At 40.6% G+C, this 24,056-nt stretch overlaps 2 protein-coding genes across 4 annotated transcripts in view; both read left to right on the top strand.

Moving 5' to 3' along the window:
- LOC118774931 (nuclear receptor-interacting protein 1-like) overlaps positions 1 to 7,123 on the top strand; it is a 38,635-nt gene extending 31,512 nt beyond the window's left edge. For all 3 annotated transcript variants that reach the window (XM_036524550.1, XM_036524552.1, XM_036524551.1), the window contains exon 2: positions 1,561 to 7,123. In XM_036524550.1, the coding sequence (XP_036380443.1) occupies positions 2,006 to 5,350 (3,345 nt within the window). In that variant the 5' untranslated portion in view covers positions 1,561 to 2,005 and the 3' untranslated portion in view covers positions 5,351 to 7,123. The remainder of the gene's footprint in view (positions 1 to 1,560) is intronic.
- Positions 7,124 to 17,003: 9,880 nt separating this feature from the next.
- LOC118775512 (arsenite methyltransferase-like) lies at positions 17,004 to 22,688 on the top strand. The gene is made up of 11 exons (XM_036525466.1): positions 17,004 to 17,099; positions 18,400 to 18,487; positions 18,690 to 18,820; positions 19,260 to 19,410; positions 19,515 to 19,651; positions 19,923 to 19,992; positions 20,509 to 20,590; positions 20,844 to 20,975; positions 21,118 to 21,260; positions 21,581 to 21,703; positions 22,397 to 22,688. Exons 2-11 carry the CDS (start codon positions 18,458 to 18,460, stop codon positions 22,520 to 22,522), a joined length of 1,125 nt encoding a protein of 374 aa, XP_036381359.1. The 5' UTR covers positions 17,004 to 17,099; positions 18,400 to 18,457; the 3' UTR covers positions 22,523 to 22,688.
- Positions 22,689 to 24,056: the final 1,368 nt, after the last annotated feature.

The raw sequence follows: 24,056 nt of genomic DNA, 5'->3' as shown, positions 1-24,056 counted from the left end.
CCACAGTCTTGTGCTGTTTGTTTATTCTCATTCTCATAGAGCAGTGGATACATTTATACTCACATCGCTATCCCATAAATGTGGAGATCATCATGATTTAATTTATTGTATTCAAATGAAAAAAAAACAGAAAAGGAATGCCATGGTTACTTAATGAATAACAATGATTTCAGTGTCATTTTAAGTTTTGATGTATTTCTACAGCTCCGCACAAGGCTCGGGTATAAATAAAAACAATTTTTTGAAATAGCTTTTTTAGACTGCACTACTAATAATTCAAAAGAGAGAATCCATCTACAAATGTATTATGGATATGTTGACACTTGAATAGTATGTTGTTTCCTAATGTCAGTAATTAATCCTGGTATCTGAACATTAAACCATGTGACCTTCATGTCTGTGTAGACAGCAGCTCAGTAGCATTTATTTTTTTTATTGCAATCTACAGGCAGTTTCTGTAAATACATGGGTCCCTGATCCCTGATCTCAAAACAGCCAAATCTGGCTTTGTAGAGTTATGCATTCAGTACAGCTCTATTGTCGATTTATCTCCATGAAAACTTCTATTTTGCTGAACTGTTTCACAGGAGGACTTGCAATCTTTCACACGGAAGCATGCCCAAAGAAATATGTAGATTCTAATCTTTATGTACAGCATTATGCCATGGCAGACTCAACACATGAGATATCCCTTTTAGATAAATCGGCCAGTGTTCTGCAATATGTGAGCATGTGCATCCTTTATGAACAGCATGCATGTCTTCGCTGTAAAATGGCCTCTAAAAAGCAAACCGAACACCATTGATGTAACCCAGAGTGCTGAAATGCACTTCTTTTCTAACCACAAGCAGCTCTGGCTGGTGTGCCAGTGGCAGCTGGGTGGTGGGAGATAGTGTTGTGTGAGACTTCACATGAGTGCGTGAGTGGGGCTTATCCTCAGAAAATTGCCCTTCGCATGCGGAATAAGCGTCAAAGCACTCAAAAGCTCTGCACACTCAAAGCAGCAGACCCACCTTTCATATGGTACTGACAGCCGATTCAAGGCCAGGGTCTTCAGTTCGCGTGCTGCCTTCCCAATGGCAAAGACCAGTTCAATTTGCCGTTAATGTGCATTTTATCTTTACTTTGCAAAACTTTGTATGTGGCAAAAAGACAGAAAAGTAGCAAAACAGAGAATTTAATTTTGACTTCCTTTGTCTAAGCAATCATTTGGGTTTTTTCTTGAAATAAAATCAATATTGTTTCATTCCCATCATCAAATGCATTACGGTTACAGTACAAGCGGATACCACTTAGCAGAAATTGAAAATCAATACTCAACAAAAGTACTACCATTAGTTGTTTGATTATTTTAATTGTTGATGGTTCTTTAGGAAAATTATTTACCAGGGACCTGCCAAAAAGCAAAGGCTTAAAAGGGATGATAAAAGCATTAAAAGAGTGTGTGAAGAGAACAATCAGATATTTAATAAGCTTGTAGGTGGGAGAGGCATCTAATGAAAGTGATGTGTTGTCTTGCAAATCCATGATTTTAAATTCTCGTCATTCTCATTCCTGTAGGTCTTTCTCTGCCCCGGCCTGAGGACAGGAGAGCGGGGAAGCCAAAAGTCCACACCCACCCCCAGGGCCTCCTAACGGATATCCCAAACATCCACCATCATGGAACGCATCACCGGGGCCTTGGTGAAATCCTGCTGACTCCTCACTAGCTGCTGGAATAAGCTCATTCAAAATCACAGAGGACTGAGGACTGTCAAAGTTTGCTGGCACAGAGGAATGCCAGCTGGATAGCCCTCCAAAGCCACTTACTCATGCCTGAAGTTTCTGCATAAAAGCACTCTCACGCTTGGAACGGGGTACGATTCAGTCTGTGGCTTTTGCAACTTTAGAGACTCCAGACCATTTTTTATGTTCTTGCTGTTTTTCTAAGTTTGTTTATATTAAATTTACATATTGTTTTTTTTAATAATCATAACAAACCATAGAAGGGAGCCTAATATTGAACATGACTCATGGGGAAGAGCCTGGCTCTGAGACGCACCAGGATTCAGCTGTTTTAACTTATCTGGAAGGTTTACTAATGCATCAGGTGGCGAGTGGGCCAGGGGCCACGGCTACAAGGAGATCTGAGGCGGGGCATGGCAACCAGGAGCAGGGCAACAAGGCTGTAAGGACCTACCAACTGCCAAACCATGGCACTAAACAGGAAGACAGGCGCGCGCCTTCGGGAGGAGCCACACAGCACCTTAAAAAGGCCAGGCTGCTCCGCTCGGAGGCCTGGAGCGAGCCTGAAAGCCAGCGGATGGCTGCCCCTGTGGGGGACCTCAACGGTCAGAGCAGAGACCGCCACACTGGAGCTCTGGACGGCTCGCCTCAGGGGGAGAGCACCATGCTGGCGTCCCTGCTCCAGTCATTCAGCTCCCGGTTGCAGAGCGTGGCAATGTCACAGCAGATCACACACAACCTGAAAGGGCAGGACGCCCAGGTCAATGAAGGCTCCCAGGGGGATAAGGAGGCCGCGCCATGCTTCGGAGCTGCCTCCAGTCGCCTGAAGGGCTTGATGAAGAAGAGCAAACTCCAGAACCATAACAGTGTGCCTTACCGCCGGCGGACCAGCCAGGAGAGGCTCACAGAGTCCCCCCACACAACGCAAAATGCAGCTCGGCCAGCTGCTTCTGACTCTGTCTCCTGCGCAGCGCGGCTAAAAGCTGTGGCCAATCTGGTGAAAATCAGATCCAGCCCTGCCCCCTCCCCAAAACCCAGCGTGGCCTGCAGTCAGCTGGCTCTGCTGCTCTCCAGCGAAGCTCATCTGCAGCAGTATTCCCGAGAGCAGACCTTAAAAGCACAATTATCTGCCCGATCAGCCAGTGAGAGGCTTGCGGCCATAGCCACACAGAAAACACAGGATAAGAAGCTGCCCAACATAGGACAGCCTCAGATGGCCCCAGACATGTTAAGCTCCTTAAATGCCCAAAAGGGAACACTCCCGCAACCGGCATTAGACTCCAGTAAACAGAGCCCGACCCTCATTCCAGGACAGAGCAGAGCGGCCAGCTCCCCACGGACTGCACATCCTTTCAGGGAAAAACGGCCCTTCGACAAACACGGTACGAGGCCCACACAGAATTGCAGCAGCCTGCTCTTGCTCCTCCTGAACAGCCACAACCCACAGAAGCAGATCAACGGCAGCGGTCACCTGGATGACGACTATGGTGTCTTTCCTAGCCGTAGTTCACCTCTGCTGTCCGACAGCGAGTACTCCAACCACGAGAACAGCCTGACCAAAGACAGCAGTGATGCCGAGAGCTCGTACTCCAGCTGCTCTCCCATTGACCTCTCTGTGAAGAGCAGGGCCTGCGGCACGGTGCCAGGGTCCTCCTCGTCTTCTCTGGACAAACTCACAGAGTCTCTGATAAACAAGTGGAAGCCGGACACTCCCAGGCTGCGGGTCAGCGAGTCCAGGGAACCTGAGAAAAGCCCAGACGTGAAATCCCATCATGAGGTCACCCTCATGCAGTTGCTTCTGGATCACAAAAATAATGAGAAGGTAAACAAAATTACAGATAATCCAGATTTACAGCCTGACATAACCGCTAAACCCAATAACGCACCTGCAGGCCGACTTACACCAGGTGCTGTGTGTGAGGAGACTAGGACACAGAGCCCTCCAAATGGGGTAGCTGGTAGAAGTCTTCATCCCTTGCCAACATTCTCTCATGGAAGAGACACAAATGGTACAGCATCGCCATACAGTTTGTACACATCTCCTCATGTGCAGTCTATCCCTTTGGATCTGTGTAAATCTAAGTCCTACTCAGGTGAAAAGGTTCGAGAGCCCGCATTTAGCGCTAGTAAACTATTACAAAATTTAGCCCAGTGTGGATTACAAAATGCATCCCCTTCCCCTCCACTGAAGGCCCCGATGGCTCCTAGTAAAAGGCTGAGCCAGGAGCTTCAGGTGGAAAAACCTGTGACTTTGCTGGAGAGACTCAATGCTCCAATCCAGCGCAACAGAACCCCGGTTTTGGAGGGACCCCATGGGAACTGTATGCCGTATGTGCCAGAATCTTCACCCCCCGCGTCAGAGATTGAGAATCTCCTGGAGAGACGCACGGTTTTGCAGCTTCTTTTGGGGACTACCACCCACAAAGAGAAACCAAGCAGCAAGCGGAATGGATCAGCAGCTAAGGGCTCCTTGGAAAGGCAGGCTGACAAATCAGTGACTTGTGACAGCCCCAATGGGCCCTTGTTGGATATTAAGATCAAGACTGAGCCTAGAGAGGAGGGTCAGTTGTCAAACAGTTACGAAGAGCTGGAAAAATGCCAAACAGAGAGCAGGGGATATGAGAGACTCAGCCCCCTCTTGGTTCCCTGGAGAGAGGTAAAAGTAGAGCCCTCTTCTACAGAAGCTGTCCCTAAAGATGGTCTCCTGAGCCAGCTTTTGAAACAACGGACCAGAACCTACCCAGCAGACACCCAGCTGGATTTGCACAAAGGCAGTGTGAAAGAAGAGCGGGAGGAGCATCAGGGAGCATCGGTCCCGAAAAAGAGGAAGCTCTGCTGGGGGTTTGAGGATCCCATGATCAGTGAGCCTGGTCTGCGAATGGTGGACAGAGTTGCACATCAGGACAGCAGTGATAGCCGCTCTGTTTCTGGGACGCCCGATCGAAGAAGGCCAACAAGCTCGCCAGAGGTCCACACTCCAGTCCAGTCTCCTCCTCGGGACGGGAGGAATTTCAACGTCTTGAAGCAGCTCCTCCTTTCTGACAACTGCCTGAAGGATCTCTCCCAGCCCAGGAGTGCTGCCAGCCCTTCCACTGTGCAGGGCGGCTACAGGATCAATGGAAACGTTGCAAACAAGCCGGGCTACAATCATGAGCTCATCAGCTCGCAGTGGAGCCCCGGTCCCCTGGGGCCCAGTCGCACAGACTTCAGAACTGTGACCACGGCCTCAGTGAGCAACAGCACCCCGGGGTCGCCTTGGGGCTCCCACGGGGTGCATCAGGAGTCTCCCAAACTGAACCTCATCCCCATCAAAAGAGAGAGCGAGGGGCCCATCCAGTGGACGATCAGCAGTGAGGAGAAACAGGACCCCTGCCCTGATTCTCCACGACTGACTAGGTCTAACCCCATTTTGTACTATATGCTTCAGAAGGGTCATTCTCGCCTTCGAAAGGAGGGCAGAGAGCAGGGGGACATGGAGCAGTGTGCAATGAAGGTGAAGGAGGAGCCTGTGGCGGAGAGGAGGGCTTATGACCGTAGACTGAGCTGGAAACGTCACTCTCCGTCACACGATGAGACACAAGGCTATGATGGGGAAAGGCTCAATGGGTCTCTGGAAAAATGCTAATTATTAAACCTAAAGACAAGAGAAGGGACTTCTACCCCAGACTGAAAAGTTGTATCATTTTCAGTTTGTGTCCATTTTGCTTAAACTGGTTTGATTATTTCAATTTTGTTTAGAAGGAAACATAAGCAGTGGAGGCAAGGAGATTACAAATACTGGTAATCAGACCAATTAACAAAACCCAAAGCATCTTTTATAATCAGAATGGTTTACCTTTGTCTGTAATCCATAAGTATTTCTCTGGTTTAGGTCTTAATCTTAAAGTTTAGTGTAGTTGAACTGTAAGAAGTTGAACTGTAAGAACTCCTAATGCTGAGGATTTTAAAAATTTAATTCCCCAAATTTGGTGACTATCACCAGCACCCACTATCTCCGTTAATACATTATTTGAACACTTCTGTGCTGCCCTGTCTTCTATGAAGTGATTCCAGTAATATGTGATTATAAGTTAGATGAGTATTTCACACACTTACCACTTGATGTGTCCTCCTTACCTTTCAGATTTCCCATAATGCAGTGAAATGAAGTATTAAAAGGCACACTTATTACTAATTCCATAAAATTAATACTGAATTGTTCTACTTTGTGTTGTACTTCTGTTGGACATTTTCAGAAATCTGAACATTTACAAAGAGACTGTAAACTCTTCTGAAAGCACTGTGGCCTTGTTAATTAACCCCTGCTGTACAGGGCCAAGTACTACATGATTCGATTTAACCACACACAGAAATGCTTCAGTGAGCTGCAGAGGGCTGGTGATGGGAAGGACAGCAAATCATTAAAATCATGTCCATATCAGAATCTCATTTGTGCACTATGCATGGCGGATTTACTGTGAAAATACCACCGTTTGAAAACATTTTAACCCTGGAATATATGGATGTAGCATATACATATTTTCAGTGCTTCAGATTCAACTCCCTGGAAAGATCCTGCGTTATTGATTTTTTTTTTCTTTGCTGTCCCTGAAACCAGATGGGAATCGGTAAGTGACAGCATGTAGGCCAGGGATGGGCAGTTCTGACCTTGGGGGCTCACAGTGTCTAAGTGAAAGATAACTGTAAAAGGTCCCCCTTGCCCATCCCTAACTTAGAGAAAGTCCAGGATACAAGTCAGTCAAGGGCAGTTTAAGAGGTGACAGTTTAAGTTAGCAATCAGTTTAACAGTCCCCTTGCATATCACATACATTTTTCTTTGGTTTCTAATTGAACCTCTTGGTGTCGTAAGGTGTTTTTGGCATGTAATGAGAGATCTGTATATCAGTGTTGTGACCTTTGCTTTAGAAATGTATTTTATTTATTATGTTGTAGGTTATGTTGTGATGAATTGTGCTCTTTAGTCACCCATTAACATTGCAACAAAGCCAAATTAGAAATAAACCATTTTAAAACTGTGAAACTGTGGAGAAGAGGCATCATGGACAATGTGCTTATTACACAAATGAAGGGGTGAGCTCTGTGTAGTAGAAGATTGTTAGTCATCATTAGTAAAGACAGTATGAAAGGTAATGTCTGTATGGAAAGTGAAACTAGGGTTAGGCCCCAACATTTCCATTTGATCCAGCTGTTCTTTATATGTTAATAGTAGAGGCTAGATCTTGTCAGCATCCCTTCACACACCTTAATGTATGAGTACAATGCCATTACTGTGAGCAAGGGCACATTGGCAAGTTAAAAAAAGTGTCAGAAACCAAATCTGACACCTGCATGAGCCTGATGTAGTTCATTAAGTTCTTTTTTCCACTCCAGAAAGAAAGCAGGTCAGATAAGACGCAACATCCAGTCACTTTCATGACATTTTAAAGTCTTAAGTGTGATATTATTCTTTTTTCTATATTATTTGTATATGTTCTTTATATTAAATAAGGTTAAAAGAGTGGTTTTAAAAAAAAAAAAAGATATATATTTGTGTAAACAGTGCTTTCCTTATGAAAGATAGCTATTTTGTATCGTTTAAGAGAAAGACAATGTACTAGTTTTCAATTCCCTAAACCAATGTAAATTCTGTAATAATGTACATACCATGACAGAGGATGAAATGCTCTTTTTTGCATGTGTCTCTATGTTGTAAGCTTATGATAATCTTTGTTTGGCAACACGTTGTGTTATGTCTGATGCTCTACACTGCTGCCTGTTGCATGCAGATGCATGGGAAGCCCCCTGTGTATCAATTCTGGATGTGGGGAAAATGTAAAGTCTTAACAATAGGTCTTCTATCACAGAGTGCTCATTACTTAAAACGTGAACGTTCGCTAAAATGAAATTATTGACTGATGAGCGAATATTTAAACTCTGAAAACAAATGTGCATTGACTATTTGTTTGTTGTTTTCTTCTTTTTAATCAGCATCAAACAGGACTTGTTTACCAGTCTGAGTACGGCACATTTAGTACAGTGCAAATTCAGGAAGTCTGGGGGCAGCGCAGTGAGTTGTAATATCTGCATTAGGCTGCAAAAAAATGGACATTTATGCCGAGATCTTTACATGCGACAACTTGAAACATGTACTTCATTTTTTTATGTTTTTCATTTTTGGTGTTCACTTGCACAGATTTTAAATAAAGTACTAAAATGCACAGTTTGAATAAATCTGAGTTGTTTCCTTTTCACCCTCTCACTGTGACATTTTGCTTACATCAGCAACAGTCTCACCAGATCATTATGAATAAATAAATAATTTCTACTAATCTGTGTTGAGACATGTTTTGGGGTTGTAGTTACTGATGCTGTTTATTGTATGTTAAAAGTCCCCCTTTTACCTATTTGCTTTAATTTTATATTGTAGCATTACAGGATCAATACATATACACAATTCCTTTTTTCCAGTTTAACATTGTCAGTATATATAATATCTGTAGGATCTGAAATCACTGGTTAGTATATTATTATTTTGTATTACTGGGACAATAATCACTCCCTTTACTTCAAACTTTAATCGGTTCCTGTACTTTCTGAGATCCTGCCAAGCTGTGTGATTGTTTCTTGTCTTCTCTCAGAAACTCTTCCTATTTTTAACCCTTCCCCAGATTCTCTGACACACTGAATCCAGGTCCTGCACTTCATTAAGAGGGCAACAAACAAAGCAAGCAGACAGGGACTGAAAGTTCAACTTGGACCCAACAGTGAAGCACTCAGCTGACCTACATTCACAATCAAGCTTTAAGTTGTGACCTTAATTCCTGCTGGTACAGTAGCTTTGACTTGACGCAAACACATGGAAAAAAAAACAAAGCAGAGAGACTGCCCTCTTTCCCTGCTGGGTCATCATCTAAACAGGTTGTGAGGGTGGAAGTGGAATTGTTCACAGATACACCCAGGAAAAACAAGCATCTTGCCTCTGGCTTAAAGAGTGTCCTATCTGACATGGGTGTGACAGACTCCTCCGATACTTACGGCTGCTTGTAAATCAGCCTTAAGAGTGTTTTGGTGTGTGCCTACAGGATTTCCCAGTGACCGCTGTCGTTGTTTCTGTTTTGCCACCCCCAACTTTTTTTCTGAGTGATTTAAAAAAAAAACAATACTGGATGACGTCATCATGAGAGAGCATATAAAAGAGCCCTCCCTACCACCCCTTAGTGTACTATGCAGTAAATAATGGGCTGAGGACAAATGCCCAAAGGGCACTGCAAAACCCCATTTACACTGCAGTAACGTTTAGTCATCCTCTGTTGACCTAGTATCGACTTCCTCCTCTTTCTTTAAGCTTACATGTCTTCCTGTGATTTTACATGTATTTCCATGCATAACTTTCTGGTTGTATTCTTCTACAGTATCAACTGCATAAGTCATTTTCTGTTGTTAGTAATTTTTTTCTGTCAATATTATACACTGAGCTCAGAGATGATCTGTTGGAGTTGATCTGTGAACATCATGAAGGCAGATAATAACCAAGGTCAGGTGTAAGCCTCAGAAAATGTGGAGCGCTTAATCATAATTTTTTGAGAACAGTTCAATTTGTTGATTACATTTCTAAGTTAAATTATGGATGGTGCGTGACATTTCTTAATTTGGTATTCAGAGCACCAAATCACGATAAAAGTTCTCAAAGGTCAGTCTCGCTGAATTTTTGGGGCACAGATAATTGATTGCCTAATTTTATCATTTTATTTACAAAATAAGAGCTATTTCTGAGAATCATTTGTGTTCTTCTTAATGGCTCATTAGAATAATATTTCTGGGAGCAGCCTAAAGCCTACAGCCCACTGCTTTTTCAGTATGACATGAGGGTGCATACAGATCATATCAACAGGTATTCAGGCATGAGTCTGATCCTGAACAGCAAGTGGGCTTGTTTGATTATGTCTGACATAAACAAAATGAAAGACTCCCTGAGTTTTGCAGACAAGAAGAAAGATTGTTTCTGAATGGGGTGCAAACCTACCGGTAGCTGGAATAGAACAGACACTTGCCTCTGACAACAGCAAAACTCTCAATGTCAAAATCAACAACGACTCCTGTTTTCCTCTCCATTCACATGCTTTTTTTCTTCCTGTTGCCATTATTCATTCAGTATGCTAATGGATTAAGAAAAACAGTCCAGAAGTCCCAAGAAGGGCTGCTTTCAAGGGTGCAAAAATATAGCTTTCACATACACTGAGATTATTTTAACTAGCAGGAATATACCTACTCTAGGGAGGAGATATAATCAATTATAATTAAGATAATTAAGGCTTGTGGTATCAGAGAGGCCACTGCCATCACAACTGAAGATACAAGAGTTTACAATAGATTTTCTTCTGCCCTATAGACTGTATTGCATTACTGAAAAATGGTAGGCACTGCCATTGAGTTCAGCTCAGTAAACATTGGTATCTGATTGGTCGAAGCCCCTGTGACACAGTCTAAAAATTACTTTCTGTGAAACAATTATCATGGAGCAGGCCGCGCTCAAGCAACATCAAGTTCAGGCACTACCAAAATCAGCACAGTTTCAGTTTATTTCCCAGCTGGGGGTTTCACTGGTCTTCCTTTCGGTCATTATCTGAATGGCAGTGTGCTCGACAGTTGGCATGTTGACAGTGGCGAAGTGGAAAAATACACAACTACACAAATGCTCAAGGGGGTTGATGATACCCAGTGACCCCTGTGTTCAAGCTGCATTGACCTCCTGCAGTGTAATGTTTCTCAATATTTAACAGCGATACTGGAAGTGAAACATATTCTCTTCTTGCCCTATTTCTACCTCTCTCATCATCTGCCATTTTCTCCACAAACAATGGAACTGAGAACATCAGTTTGATTTATTAAACGTTTTGCTTTATCTCTATATAATTACTTAAAGTAGCCTGAGGGTTTGACGTAAATCAGCCATTACAAACATGATATATAAGCATGTTCAAAAGCTCCCGAGTCTGCTCTGCATCAGCTATGAACAACAGGTGGGTTAATCTTTTAAATGTATGTCTCTCCACACAAAATATAGAATGTGTCGCCGTACTCACACAGTTCAAATGAGAGCGTCAGTCATTGTATTTCCTGGCACTCTGACTCTGATCAACAGAATGGCAGGACGTGAATGACGTAGACGTGTTTCTACAGCCTGCTTTCACGAGAGTGGCTTGGAGAGTTCAAAGGCAGAGCGGAGGTTAAACCCAGGCTTGTTTTGTGTGAGCAATGAGAACAGAGGCTGTGTGTGCTGGGGTGAAACAGTGAGGGTTTGTCTGCCCGTGCACTTTTGGTACTGTACACAGAACCCCCCTCCACCCCCTTGGCTCGCTCTTTATTTGATCTTCCAATGACTTCTCTTTCCTTAAACTTCATGTGACCTTTCTTCCCGCCGTGAACTTCTCCATTCGTAGATGTTTATCGGGCTTGAACTGCCAATAACCCCTCACTTCCTTTGACTGCAGAACAGAGAAAATTCAACTAATCAGTCACAGGTTTAAACTAAGGTTAAGGTCTAAATCTGGACAATTAGCTGGTTGTTGGCAATTATGAATTGTAAAAATGGCACAGATTTTGTTCATGACATCCTGGCCTCTGCTGGTGGCCAGGACCTTCTGATAAAATGGGCTCAGTAGCAAAACACAGAAATTGAATAAAAATCGTTGAAATCTTTAAAAGAATTCATTGATTTTGACTTTCTTGAGTTTAAGACCTCAACAGTTGTCAGAACCCTGTTTTATTTCATTCTCTTATATAGGTAATTATATTCAACTTTTGTAAGCATTCATTGCGTGACAGTTTGTAAACAGACTTCTCTTCATGGCTCATGTCTCAGCTGCTATCCCTTAAACAGCAAACGAGGGCATTTCAGTTGCAAACCACAGCACACGCCATGCACAGGTGTGCTTCCTTCCTTATCACATCACCCAGCAACCCACAGAGCACATGCAAAATAAACATAGCCTTCTTATCAGAGAGCATCTTTAGAAATGTAACTTTTATCAGTTGTCATCTTTACGAAAAAAAAAAAAGTATCAGTAACATATCCTCATGGTTAGGGATGGTAAATTCACCAGTATGATTGGGGAAGGACTTGTAAACAACAACTAAAAAACTGAGCCTAACGTGGTCTTGAATATGTGAATATTTCACATAAACGGTTTCATTAACATTATGAAATGTTAGGGAAAGATGCTGTTCAGCTTCAGTGCACCCTTTTAGGTAAGGTTAATAATAATAATAATAATAAAAAATGTATAGTTTTATAGAAAATCTTTAATTGAGGTGCAAATCCAATGTAGGAATTCCTCTTATCCAAAAGGAGACATTTAAAGGAGACATGTAAACAGACTTATGGGTTTTGAAATACAGGTATATGCCAATAATCGGGCACAGTATGGGCTTGGGGAAATAAACAGAACTTATCTGGGAAGACAAACTGATAGATCCCTATACTGTGGCTATTTAACAAAGCCACCTACACCATTCAAAGGTTGCAAAACATTACATCAAGATTAAATCCCCACAGTATGAACAGTAAAGAAAAATAGTTATGAATGATTAAAACAAAAACCTCTGTTTCGGCTTTTCTGGATACAAATTCTTCAAAGATCGCTGCCGGTGAAGGTACTCCCCTTGAGAAGTCCATGCCCTCTCCTCCAGGGTCGTGACCTTTGCCTGATCAGAGTCACCCTGTCTTGACCGCTGCGGTCCAGTAATTTTCCTCTAGCCTCACCACAGAGGATCAAGTGACAGCCTGTGTTTGTGAACCTACTGCTACTGCTAATATCTTCAAAGGCACCCCTATGTTTGTCAAGACACAGCATTATTAATCCTTTTAAAAACAACCCTGGATAACCTTTTGACCTGCAGATCTCATGGTGATGTATTGATAGACGCCTTTGTATCGCAAAAAAACATTTGCTGAGCGCCTATTCATTGCTGTGTGTTGGTGGGTTGTTTTTTTTCTGCTGTATTTTTACAATTCAGTAGCAACTGGTGAGCTACATATAGGGTAGGCAGAGAACTTACATTTGTAGGATATATATCCTAAACCTGATTTGTTATTGATTTGCATGTAATCCAATTTAAATAAGGATCATCCATTAGCAGTTGATTCCTTTTTGCTAGATTGCACTTAATATGGATATTGTCTTTAGACAAATCATCTGAAATAATTTTGGGAATGGTGAAAAAGGGTTTTATGTTAAGATATCCAATGTCCTTGTCACACTGTAATCATAGTTATTCAATGTAACCCGATCTCTTTGTTATAATTAAAATTATGTAATGTGAACAGCTCAAAGGTCATGCTACCACATTAGACACAATGAAGTAAAACAGCATCCACTACTGATGGGTAACCCATAGTGAAATTGGCAAGGTTGTTGATGATCGAGTGGAGATAAGGCAAGGTAAATATCAAAAAGGTCAAAGGTAAGTCCTCTGTCACTCCTGTTTGTCTGGTGGCTTACCAGCTGACAATGGTTTTAATGCTTTACAGTGCAGATCTTTTTTGACATCATTTTTTAAAAGAGACTACCATCTTGTGAAAGGTAATCAAAATAATCTGATGTACTTCCTAAAAACATTGGATTTTCATACTCCTGTTTGGACAAAGTCGCTTCGCACAGTTCATCCCAGAGAAATCTGTTTGTAACAAGGTAAAAGTTGACACATCTAACCAGCCCTAGCAGGCTACAGCCTACTATTTTGTGAGGAACCAGGCTGACATTGAGGGCAAAGAGAGGTCATGGCTGACTACATGTGCAGAATGCCAAACATGGTTCTCTGGGAAGAGTTCTAAAGTGCAAGCCAAGGGAGAACTAACAATGTCAGTAGTCAGCAAGCGAGGCCCTTCAAATCTTACAGCAGCCCAGCTTTGCCCTTATTACTGCTACCTTATTTAAGCTCAAAGAGATTTTGTCGCAAACATGATAGTTTTTTGTACAATAGGGAAAATGAATATGTAAAATCCAAACCAATAATTGCTCATCTGTGACACCTGGACAGCAAGGAAATGGCACGGTTTGTGAATGTACCCTTGATAAAAATGATTGATATCAGGCCCATCTTTGTTGCTCTTAATGTAAGCAAGTTCTCAAGCCTTTAACCAGTAAAAAGAATGAATTTTTTTTAACTCTATGACTATCCAGGTTTCCACTGGCACGCTTAATTGCCTGTAGCAAAAGATTAATTTTCTTGTTAAGGCTTTTCTCTAATTATTATTCTTTCTTCTTTTAATAGAACAAGAATTCATGATGTTACACAGTTAATTATTGAACCAAGCTTTATTAAACCTTCAAGCCTGCTCATTAATTCACAATGTTCAGGGCCCAATGCAACCCCAAAACTACTAAGTCTCAATTAACAGGGACATCTCTATATTAGGATGTGACATCATCTTTATGTTCAGCTCTTACTTTTTATTGAAAATCAGACCATCAGCTCCTACAGAGCTAGCCATTGCACAAACATTTTATTACATAATCTGAAACCACAACCCAGCGTTGTGAAAGAGTACACATTAGCTTTTTGGTCAATACGGCTTAACAGAGCTTGATCAATATTAGCTAAGTGCATAAATGCTTTTTTTCCGAAGCACTGTTTTACTACGAATACCAGCACACTTTATGGGTAGGGAAGTCACCACTTAACCAGAGTACGAGGGTTAAAGATGTTAACTAGTGCGTGAAGGTCAAACACATCCATTAATGAGAACGATTACAAAGGTTTGTGTCTCCTAATTGATTTCAGTGCATACATTAGGAACAGTTCTAACTCGCTCATTTAAGCGTTTCCATAAAAGTTCACATATTAGCCAAAAAAAGTTAAGAATACGTCAATTAAACACACACACAAAAGACCAAGATGAGCAAAACTGTGCGATACCCTAAAGCACCAAGCTATCTGAGGGATATTCTAGATCTGTTTTGTAATGGCAGGTCAATAACAGGATTCTGCTATGCAAGCCAAGTTCAAAGAGCAATACTGGGAAAACAACACATCATAAAATGTCTGTATCAGGTCAGTGGACAACAAATGCCTAATACTGCAATTTCAAAGTACTATAACCATGCATACAGGATCATAAGAAACCGTACCAAATGTGAGTTGTATACTCAATACAGGCAGGTTAATTGTAAATGCAAGTTTTCCAAAGGGTGGTTATGGTTAGCAATGATCTATCACAAAAATATACATCAGCCCCATGTCACTGTAATATTATGACACTGGTTGTGAAGGAGAGCCTTTACCACCTCTCCCTAAGTGCTGATTGTCAATTGTGTATTAATAATTGGTTAAATATGTGCACATATTGGGAGTTGGCAATTTGTAGGGGGACCAGCCTATTGGATAACAAGCCACACCTGACTGATTGAGGACTAAATACAGGTGTGGCTACAGAGCGGAGAGGCTCACTTTGTCCCTGCGGCTGGCTGTGCATAGGCTGGTTTCTTTGTTTGGTTTTAAAATAAATTATTGGTTGTTAAAACATTTATTCTTTTGGGCTCGTTTACTGGAAAAGTATCGGTCAGCTTCTCTACACCGGTTCTAAAGGGAATTTATATCCGGATGTAATTAGATTTTGACCCCATAAGGTTAAGTATTTACTTAAACGGTACCTTCAGATTAAACGTTTTACGAATAATCCCAGCCATTTTCTCCTGTGCCTGTTTTTGAATCCTTAAAATTAAAGAATAAAAAGCATGCGCACCACCCAGTGGCCATTACTTGAAATGTTATACTGCATTAAGACAAATGGATATTTCCATTTTATTAAAGACTTCTTTTTTCGTAAAGAGAGCGCAATGAGTGCAATGGAATATTCTTTTGTGATTATTTTCCTCCACGTTGAAGTGCTATTTCTATTTCCATTTTTTGGGATACTGTCCTAATGTAAACGTGTACCGCAGGAAATTCTTTACAGAACCTTTTAGATTATCTTAAAACAATTCAATGTGTTAATTACCCGGAAATCCTTTATTATTGCAAAGCATTGTTATTTTGCAGGAATCCCTCTCCTTCTTTTTTATTGCTCTTGAGAATGGTTATTCATTTTATTATAAGATGAAAATGAAGCAGGACAACTGTTAAAAGTGGTGATGGTAATACAGGAAATAGTAGAATTATATTATTGTGTGGTGGCGTCCATGTGTGATACATTGCAAGGCAATGCATCTCATAGTTTAACATTAAACGCGTACCAGTCTAAACCGGCTCGGAAAATAAGAGAATGTTTTAGAGTATATTTTAAATTAAGTCTACGTTTTTATATTTTCTTGAAATAAAAAAAAAATCTATCCATAAACCATCCAAAACCTTGAAATAAAAAAAAGACATCCATCTATCCATGTTTTGAGCCATCTTGTCAAGAATGCAGAGAAACGTGCCCACTTACTGTACGCACTCTTTCTGTTGCCATCAGGTTAAACATGCGATGAAACTAGCCCAGCGTGGACTTCAGACAAATCACGCGTGTTTATCACAGTGCTATCTATGCTCATACGAATTTTAGATGCAGGCTCGACACAATTATTTTCCTTAACCGATGAAACGCACCTGAAAATGCACCGCCTGCGAGTTCGACTTAACTTTGACAACGTGAACCAACTTAAACTGGTACTTCAAGTACTTTCACTGTGTCAACAAAACTTGCTGTGACCAGGCAGCCTTTTTTTCTCCATTTTTTGCCTGTTGTCAAGTGGAAACCAAATGTCTCCTAAGTCCATTGCCAAATATTTCATCTTTGTATTGAATATTTTGAGATGCACACCTATTTGTAACAAGCTGAGTCCAGAGATGCTCATAACTTGTCGTATTGCAGATTCATTTTGAGAGCTTGTCAGTTCTGAAATGGTGTTGCAAGATCCTTTGAACATAATGCAAACTAGACAGCATTTCTGGTAACAGCGAAGACACAAGCAATTATTTGCAAGTACTCCCAAAGGTCACGTAATATAGCATGGTATGCATATAAAAGATCAGAATGATTTTTTCCTTTTTTTATTTTCAGATAGATATATTTAGTGATCATTTGAAAAATTGTATGAAATCCCATGAGCCTTTTTGAAGGACCAAAACCCTGTAGAGCTTAGGTTCTGTCAGTGGATTGCTTCCAACACTTCCAAAACACTGCAATGTTTGAGGAAGATCTAAATCCAGCAGCAGCAGGCCCTGGTGTTAAACAAAATTACCCAATAGGCAAATAACCATGGCCTTCAGCTGCATTCAGCCAGCTTCATCTAGTTCATTCATTCTGCTGTCTTCAAGTCAACATCATCGATGCTCAGCGTTCACAATAAAAGCTGAGAGAAAACCAGCGCTATGGATTGCCTGTGATAAAGGAGTGTATCAGGCTACTGCAGGTAAGCGTTCTTATTCGATTAATTAACCTGCTTAAACGATTCCATGCTTTGTGTTTGTGAAATGCTATTGCAAATGAGTGCCATTCCCTTGTATGTATTTGATCACTCTGTTAGCAGGTTTTCAGTAATACCCAAGGCTGCTTCTACATGATTTCCATTTTATATACTGACATTTCAGACACTGAAATGCGGTGTTATTTAAAAGGTACCTCCAATAGTAAACTACACATTTCATAGCTTTTTGGTGTCTAACTTTAAACAGTGAACAATATCCTGTAATATGGAGGGCTGCATATTGAAAATAAAAAGTAAATAAACAACCTACTGAATTTAACAAGGGAGCTGACATGTTCGTTTAAAAACTTTGACAAGTTTGACATTACTTTCTACAGCTGCTTGCCAATGCTATGGCTGCTCTTGTTATAAAAAATAAATAAATAAATAAATAAAAACATATCTTACCCTTAAAATAGTTTCTCTTCTCTTTTTAGCTAACTTTTAACTTAACTAGCAAGGATAACAACATACCCAGTTGTTTTAAAGCCTTGCACTTGTTACATTATTTAAAATTTAAACAGAAATTGCTTGCTTGTTAGCTATGTAACATTAGCTATGTTGCATAGCTTAAAGTCTCTTGTAAATAGACACAGTGTAGAGGTACACTATTTTGCCCGACCAGTTGCTATAGCTATAACTGATTGCTCGCTAGGTGTAATGAATTAATACCTATGGGCAAATATAAAAAGTAATGTTAATTTGCTGTTTAGCTATTTTATCTGCATTGCTTACCCTCCCTTCCTACCTTCCCAACACATGCAGGGAGATGCAGAGAGATTTGTTTCACATTGCAACCTACATATTGGCTCTTTTTTCAAACTGGTGGGCAAACCAAACAATAATACCTGGATAACTATTTAGTTTACTATCCAGATGTCTAATAAACCTACTTTCTAAGAAGCTGCTGATTAATCAAGAGGGGCTGCATATCATTATACATTAATATAATTTAGCAGATGCCCTTATCTAGAGCGACTTACAAAAGTTTCAGTTTTTACATGTTATGTATTTATGCAGCTGCATATTTACTGAGGCACATATGGGTTAAGTACCTTGCTCAAGGTTACAGCAGCAGTGGCCCAGTGGGGAATAAAACCAGCAACCTGTTGGTTACTAGCGTTTACCACTACTGTTCCTTACCACTATGCAATGATTATCTCTACTATGATTTTATCTCTCCTTTTTTGTGTTAATGTTTTCTCTGATTGAGCTCAGCTGGGGTCAAATTTGTTTTGTTTTACAGAATAATTGGAATAGCTATAAAACTTTGGCTGCATCAGCCACAGAACTTCATCTGTGACATGGGTACACTGGTACATCAAAATGTTCAGGCAAGCACTTCTTTATATTGTTGTATGACCAGATACTAAAACGTTACAGACTTATTTCATGTAAAATTTGTAAATATGTATATTTCTATATATATTTTCAAAGCAGGTAAACATGTGCAATGTATTTATATGTAAAAGAATATTTTAATAGGAATGTTCTCGTAAATAATGTTTGTTTGCTCTCTGCTTTACACATCCTCAGAAATACTACAGCTCTCGGCTGGATGTGTCTAACAGCCTGCAGACAAGTGCATCTTGTGCTTTGCCATCTCGTCCCATACCCGCCAGTGCTTTTAATGCCCTTAAACTAGTCCACCCAAAGGTTTGCAAGAAGTAAGATTCTGACATTAAATTAATATGGTTAATTTCATTATCCTAATACAAGTGATCAATTTACAACTAGAAATCAATCACAAATACTTGGTGGAACATATCAATGCACTTTACCAAAGCATTTCAAACAGTTCATTTTGATAGATTGAAAATTCTTGCAGAAGACTGAAAGATGCTTAGCAAAAAACAAAATGGTATTAAAATAACCTTGTATCAAATATGATGAGGAATCATGTTACGACCCAAATGGCCATTTTTAAAAGTGATAAAACAATGATAAAATATGGGAAATGGCATTTCAATTTAAATGGCTATTAAATTGGCTTTTGAAATATAAGTGCAGGGTTACATTAGCAGATTCAGCGCAGTCATATGGTTCCCTGGCCTATATAAATGAGCTGCCGTGTCTCAGCTGCTGACATGAGCTGTTCTCCTGCAGCTACTCTGGCTGTGGTCTGGTGGTTCCAGAGAAGCTGCAGGGCTGTAAGGTCCTGGACCTGGGCTGCGGGTCTGGCCGGGACTGCTACGTCCTCAGCAAGCTGGTGGGGATGAGCGGCCATGTCATCGGCATCGACATGACAGAGGAGCTGGTACCGCAGCCAAATGTCCTTTGAGAGTAGCCTTGCCTCAGTGCCCACTGCTATATCTTTCTGTATCAAAGGGCTTAAATCCTTTGTCACTGTGTTTTACTCAGGTCCTGGCCTCCCGTAAATACATACAGTACCACCAAGAAAGGTTTGGCTTTGAGAGACCCAACACCATCTTCGTCCATGGATACATGGAGAAGCTATGGGAAACGGGCATACAGGGAGGCTCTTTGGACATCCTGGTGTATGTAGCTTAGAGTTCCTGAAAGCACAATCTTGTTTTTCTTTTCTTTCATGTTCCATTCTGTTTTGTTTTATGAAGTAAATCACAGATCGGTTTGTCAGAAGTGACACCAGTTTTTCTTTTTTTTTTTACAGAGCTGTCATGATTTTTTCTTGCTAACCATTTTCAGGAAGTGAATATGAAAATATCATAGATATTGCTGGTGTAGTTCATTGTGAGAGGGAAATTGGGTTTACATCATATTACCTGCAGGGCTGCTTTCTTTATCCAGGTCAAACTGTGTGATATGCCTGTGCCCAGACAAGAGGGCAGTCCTTAAGGAGGCCCACAGAGTTCTCAAGGTAACCTTCCACTGTTTAAGGCCACTGGCCACAGCATGTTTTTTACATTTACATTTACATTTATTTATTTAGCATGTTTTTTTAATAAATGTTTAACTTAATAAATGAATAAATAAATAAATAAACGTGTGAAAAACAAAAAAAAAACCTTCTATATAGTTTTGTGGGCTAACCTGAGTTCACTTGCTTCAAACACATTTTTGTCTCCTTTCTGATCTTGACATTAGAAGCGTTGGTAGCAATCATATGCAACCTTATACATTGCCGCCACCTGCTGGGAGTTTTAGGAAATACGTTTTAGGTAATACGTGACATGTTTCGATCAGATAAAGCCGTATGAAAACTACAATATAATAATATTAATTTTTGTAAATGAAATATCAGTTAAAATAAAAGTAATAGATCTCTGTTATATTATGATATGTCTTAACTTCCTGGAGTATTTCCAACATTTTTGTGTAATAGGTTGTTACAAGGGTTTCATTGCTGAAACAATGTTTTCTTTTTAATTAACAGGATGGTGGTGAATTCTACTTTAGTGACATTTACTCCAGCAAAACTATACCTCAAAATCTAAAAAGGGATCCAGTTTTGTGGGGTACATATGAGCTAATATGTCAATACTGTCATGCTACCTATGCTGCAAAAATATATTTACTTATGCACAAATCATGGTGCATATTACCTCCATGTATTTATGGATACTTTACAGGGAAATAATTTTTTTATTTACAAGTATAATGGTAGTCACTCTGTAACCAATAGCAACAGATCAGCTGTCTTCAGTCATTTGAATAAAGTTGGTTTAGTGGGTTTGGCACATCTGATTGTGTCTGTATGTGTTGTGATAGGGGAAGGAATGGGTGGCTGTCTCTACTGGCGAGACCTCATCTCTCTGGTACGAGAGGTAGGCTTCACTACCCCTTACTTGGTCACGGCCTGTCACATTGTGGTCCACAACAGTGAACTGCAGAGAAAAACAGGTAATCTCTTCACTGTAACAGGGCAAAATGATGGTTAGAGACACAAGTACAGTCATGTCTGAAATGGCCAAATCAAAAAATGGAAAATGGAAACCTTTCACAACTGCTGCCACCCTCATCTCTGTTTGAAACCTCGGTATAGGTGGTATCAACTATGCCTCTGGCACTTATCGTGTCTTCAAACTGCCAAAAAACCCAAAGCAGTCGGACGCAGTGGTGCTTTATAAGGGAACAGTTCCTGATCACCCTGATGGGCTGGATTTTGATGTGTCGCATTCGTTTAAGGTATGTTTCACCTCATTTGTCATGCCAGTTTTAAGTGTTGTCAGTTAACTTCCTTTTAGTGTAGCACCTTTTGCGTTCAAATTTAAAGTTGAGCGTCAGACAGAGAGCACTACAGTAGAGTGATCAAAGAGTAGTGCTGTAACAATGGTTTAGCAAAACCTTTGCCTGATGTTCCATTGATGACATGCTGCCAAAACCATTCCCTTCAGTGAGACTTGCTCCCCTTGGCCAATTCAGATACATGTATGGCTGGTCAGTACTGTCTAGTCCTCATTTTGATTCCTTGGAACCACGCTGCCAAATGGCTCTGTCACCTGCAGAAAAATGTATCAGTCCTGATTGATGCAGAGATGGCTGCTGTGCTCCGTTACTCTCGCTTCTCCACTGACTTCTCCATTCAGAGCTCAGACAACCCAGCCCCTGGTCCTAAATGTACATCCCAGGTAAGAGGATGTGTGGTGGAACAGATGAAACATTAGTTGTAATATTTTTTGTAGTCTAATTGTGTGGCTTTACATGCAAATTCATAATGCAAAGCATCTGCCATGTAATCGCCTCAGATTTTATTTATGTATCTCTGTCATTATCACTGAAATACAATATAAATGCACACAAAGTGTCCTTCTTACACTAATGGTTCTGGCGAGAATTTATAAGAGCCACTTTTTTTGCAATATTCTAGTAACAGGTTGTGGAAAACACAATACTTTCTGCTGTATGCTTCAGCCCACAGTGCAACCCATGTCTACCACACATATACACACACACACACACAAAAAGCAGATCTGAAATCCTTCTTTACTAATGGCTCTGATAAGGATTCATAACAGCCACTTTTTTGTAACAGGTAGTACAAAACACAATATACTTTCCGCTGTATCCTTCAGCCCACAGTGCAACTCATGTCTACCACACGCACAACCTCCCTCCCACACGCAAGGTTGCACCACAACTTTAAGCAGCTATTACACCACTCATCCCTGCCCACGCCGTAACCTCACTCTGTGTGCCTCCACGTTTCCAAATCTCTCCCTCTGGAAAAAAAAAATTGTGGCTGATGCTCAACTGGAAAGAAGTGCACCCCTCATTTGTGAGAACCACCTCTGCTATCATCTGCTCTCCCCTCTAACTTCCAGTACTGCCACCTCAACCCTTTCCTGCTCGCTGACAAGCTTGGCCCCATGAAGCAGTGCTCCAGCACTGGGAACAAAGGAGGCTGTGATGGCAGAACCAGCAGCTACTGTAACAGCAACCAATGCTAGCCGTGAGAGACAGAGAGGGATCCCTTCCTCTGGAAACACATTGTTACTGGATGTGTCATTCCCTTCTCAAGTCCACGTTTGTGTGCATGACACCCGACATTTCTGCTAAAATAAATATTTCTCTGGCTTTTTCCTTTTATACTGCTGTCCGCTACATTTATGTTCCTGGCTCTTCCCTGACAAGTGAGCACATGTGTTTTACATAAATAGACATTGCAAATAAAAACAAAAGACAAAATATGTACTGTTTTTTTGCCATTCGTAATTAAAAGCTGGATTTAATCTGATATTATAGTCACAACACTATCATGTTGATATTATAGTCACTATTATAGGAAAAGTAGTTATTTATTTTGACGAAACTCTTGAATTCTGAATTTCATAAATGTCCAAAGCAAACAAGTGCTGTCCACCACACACACATACACACAAACCATTACCTCGTGTGTGCATGCACATACCTCATCCAGGGAAAAGGATTATAGTATTATTATTATTATTATTACTGGGATGATATAAGGTGCCATTTTAGAGAGGTCAAAGAAAAACCGTAAGTAATGGTGAAATCCTATATGTTTACGTAATTACTATTATTTAATATGATTACAATGATGTTAAAGCACATTTCATTTCAAGATGTTAAAGCACATTTCATTGCCCTTCATCTGAATTTTTAAGTTAACAGTGACGGTAGGAAAACGACGCACCAGACGTAAGAACATAACTAACTAATGGTTCTTCAGGAGACAAGAAACAAAAATTCCAATACGTGGCTAGAGTGAGCTTGCTGCCTAAGAAGTAAAAGTTAATAACCCTGAGTGAAAAGCATTACTACTTTTATGTATTTGTAAATGTTTTATTTGTCATTGCGTAGCTATCCAGCAAACAATTTTCATTTCCCAGAACGTTATGGAAAGTTAGGCATGAACACCAGGACAGAAAAAAATTGGCGTTTGTTTTATTTCTTGGCGTTCCCAGAACTTTACTTCTAAACTAGGTTCTCAGGTCTTCTCACCTAACGTTGCCAGAACGATCACTGTGATTCATTTTTAGATCATAGATCATCATTTAGATCATTTTTAGATGAGGTTTTGTTAGGCGGACATTCCAGAATGTTAGTTTCCCAACAAATATGATATTCGTTTTAGGTTCCGTTGGCAACCCTTGAATGTTTCTGCTAGGTTCCCCTGACATTCTCATAACGTTAGTTTTACGTTCTAGTGAAGAGTCCCTTCAAAAGTGTGGAAAATGGTCAGAATGTTTAGAGTGTTAAAGCAGAATATTCCTTACAAGCTCCTCACATTACAGTGCAAGTTTTTGAAAATATTCTACATGTTTAATCAATATTAATTACAAAAAGAAAGCAAATATTGTGCATTCGAGTAAGGTAGCCACATTATGAAAGCACCGATCACTTCATGATAAACGATCGCTTTTGAATTAAAATCCAGAAGAGTTTGTGACGCCACCTAAGTTCCTGTGGTCACGTAGTGCTCGAGGGTTATGGTCATGACGTAAATGCAGTCTATCCAGG

This window comes from Megalops cyprinoides, chromosome 3 (genome assembly GCF_013368585.1).
Source record: "Megalops cyprinoides isolate fMegCyp1 chromosome 3, fMegCyp1.pri, whole genome shotgun sequence".
NCBI lineage: Eukaryota > Metazoa > Chordata > Actinopteri > Elopiformes > Megalopidae > Megalops > Megalops cyprinoides.
The sequence above is the reverse complement of the archived record's forward strand: the minus strand, read 5'-3'. Positions and strand labels throughout refer to the sequence as shown.

What these genes read in the sequence shown, in the direction of transcription:
- LOC118775512 (XM_036525466.1), top strand. Translation starts at nt 18,458, where the DNA reads ATGGGTACACTGGTACATCAAAATGTTCAG. An exon ending in CACCCAAAGGTTTGCAAGAA is followed by an intron (nt 18,821 to 19,259) that starts GTAAGATTCTGA and finishes GTTCTCCTGCAG; the next exon opens with CTACTCTGGCTGTGGTCTGG. An exon ending in GTCCTAAATGTACATCCCAG is followed by an intron (nt 21,704 to 22,396) that starts GTAAGAGGATGT and finishes TCTAACTTCCAG; the next exon opens with TACTGCCACCTCAACCCTTT.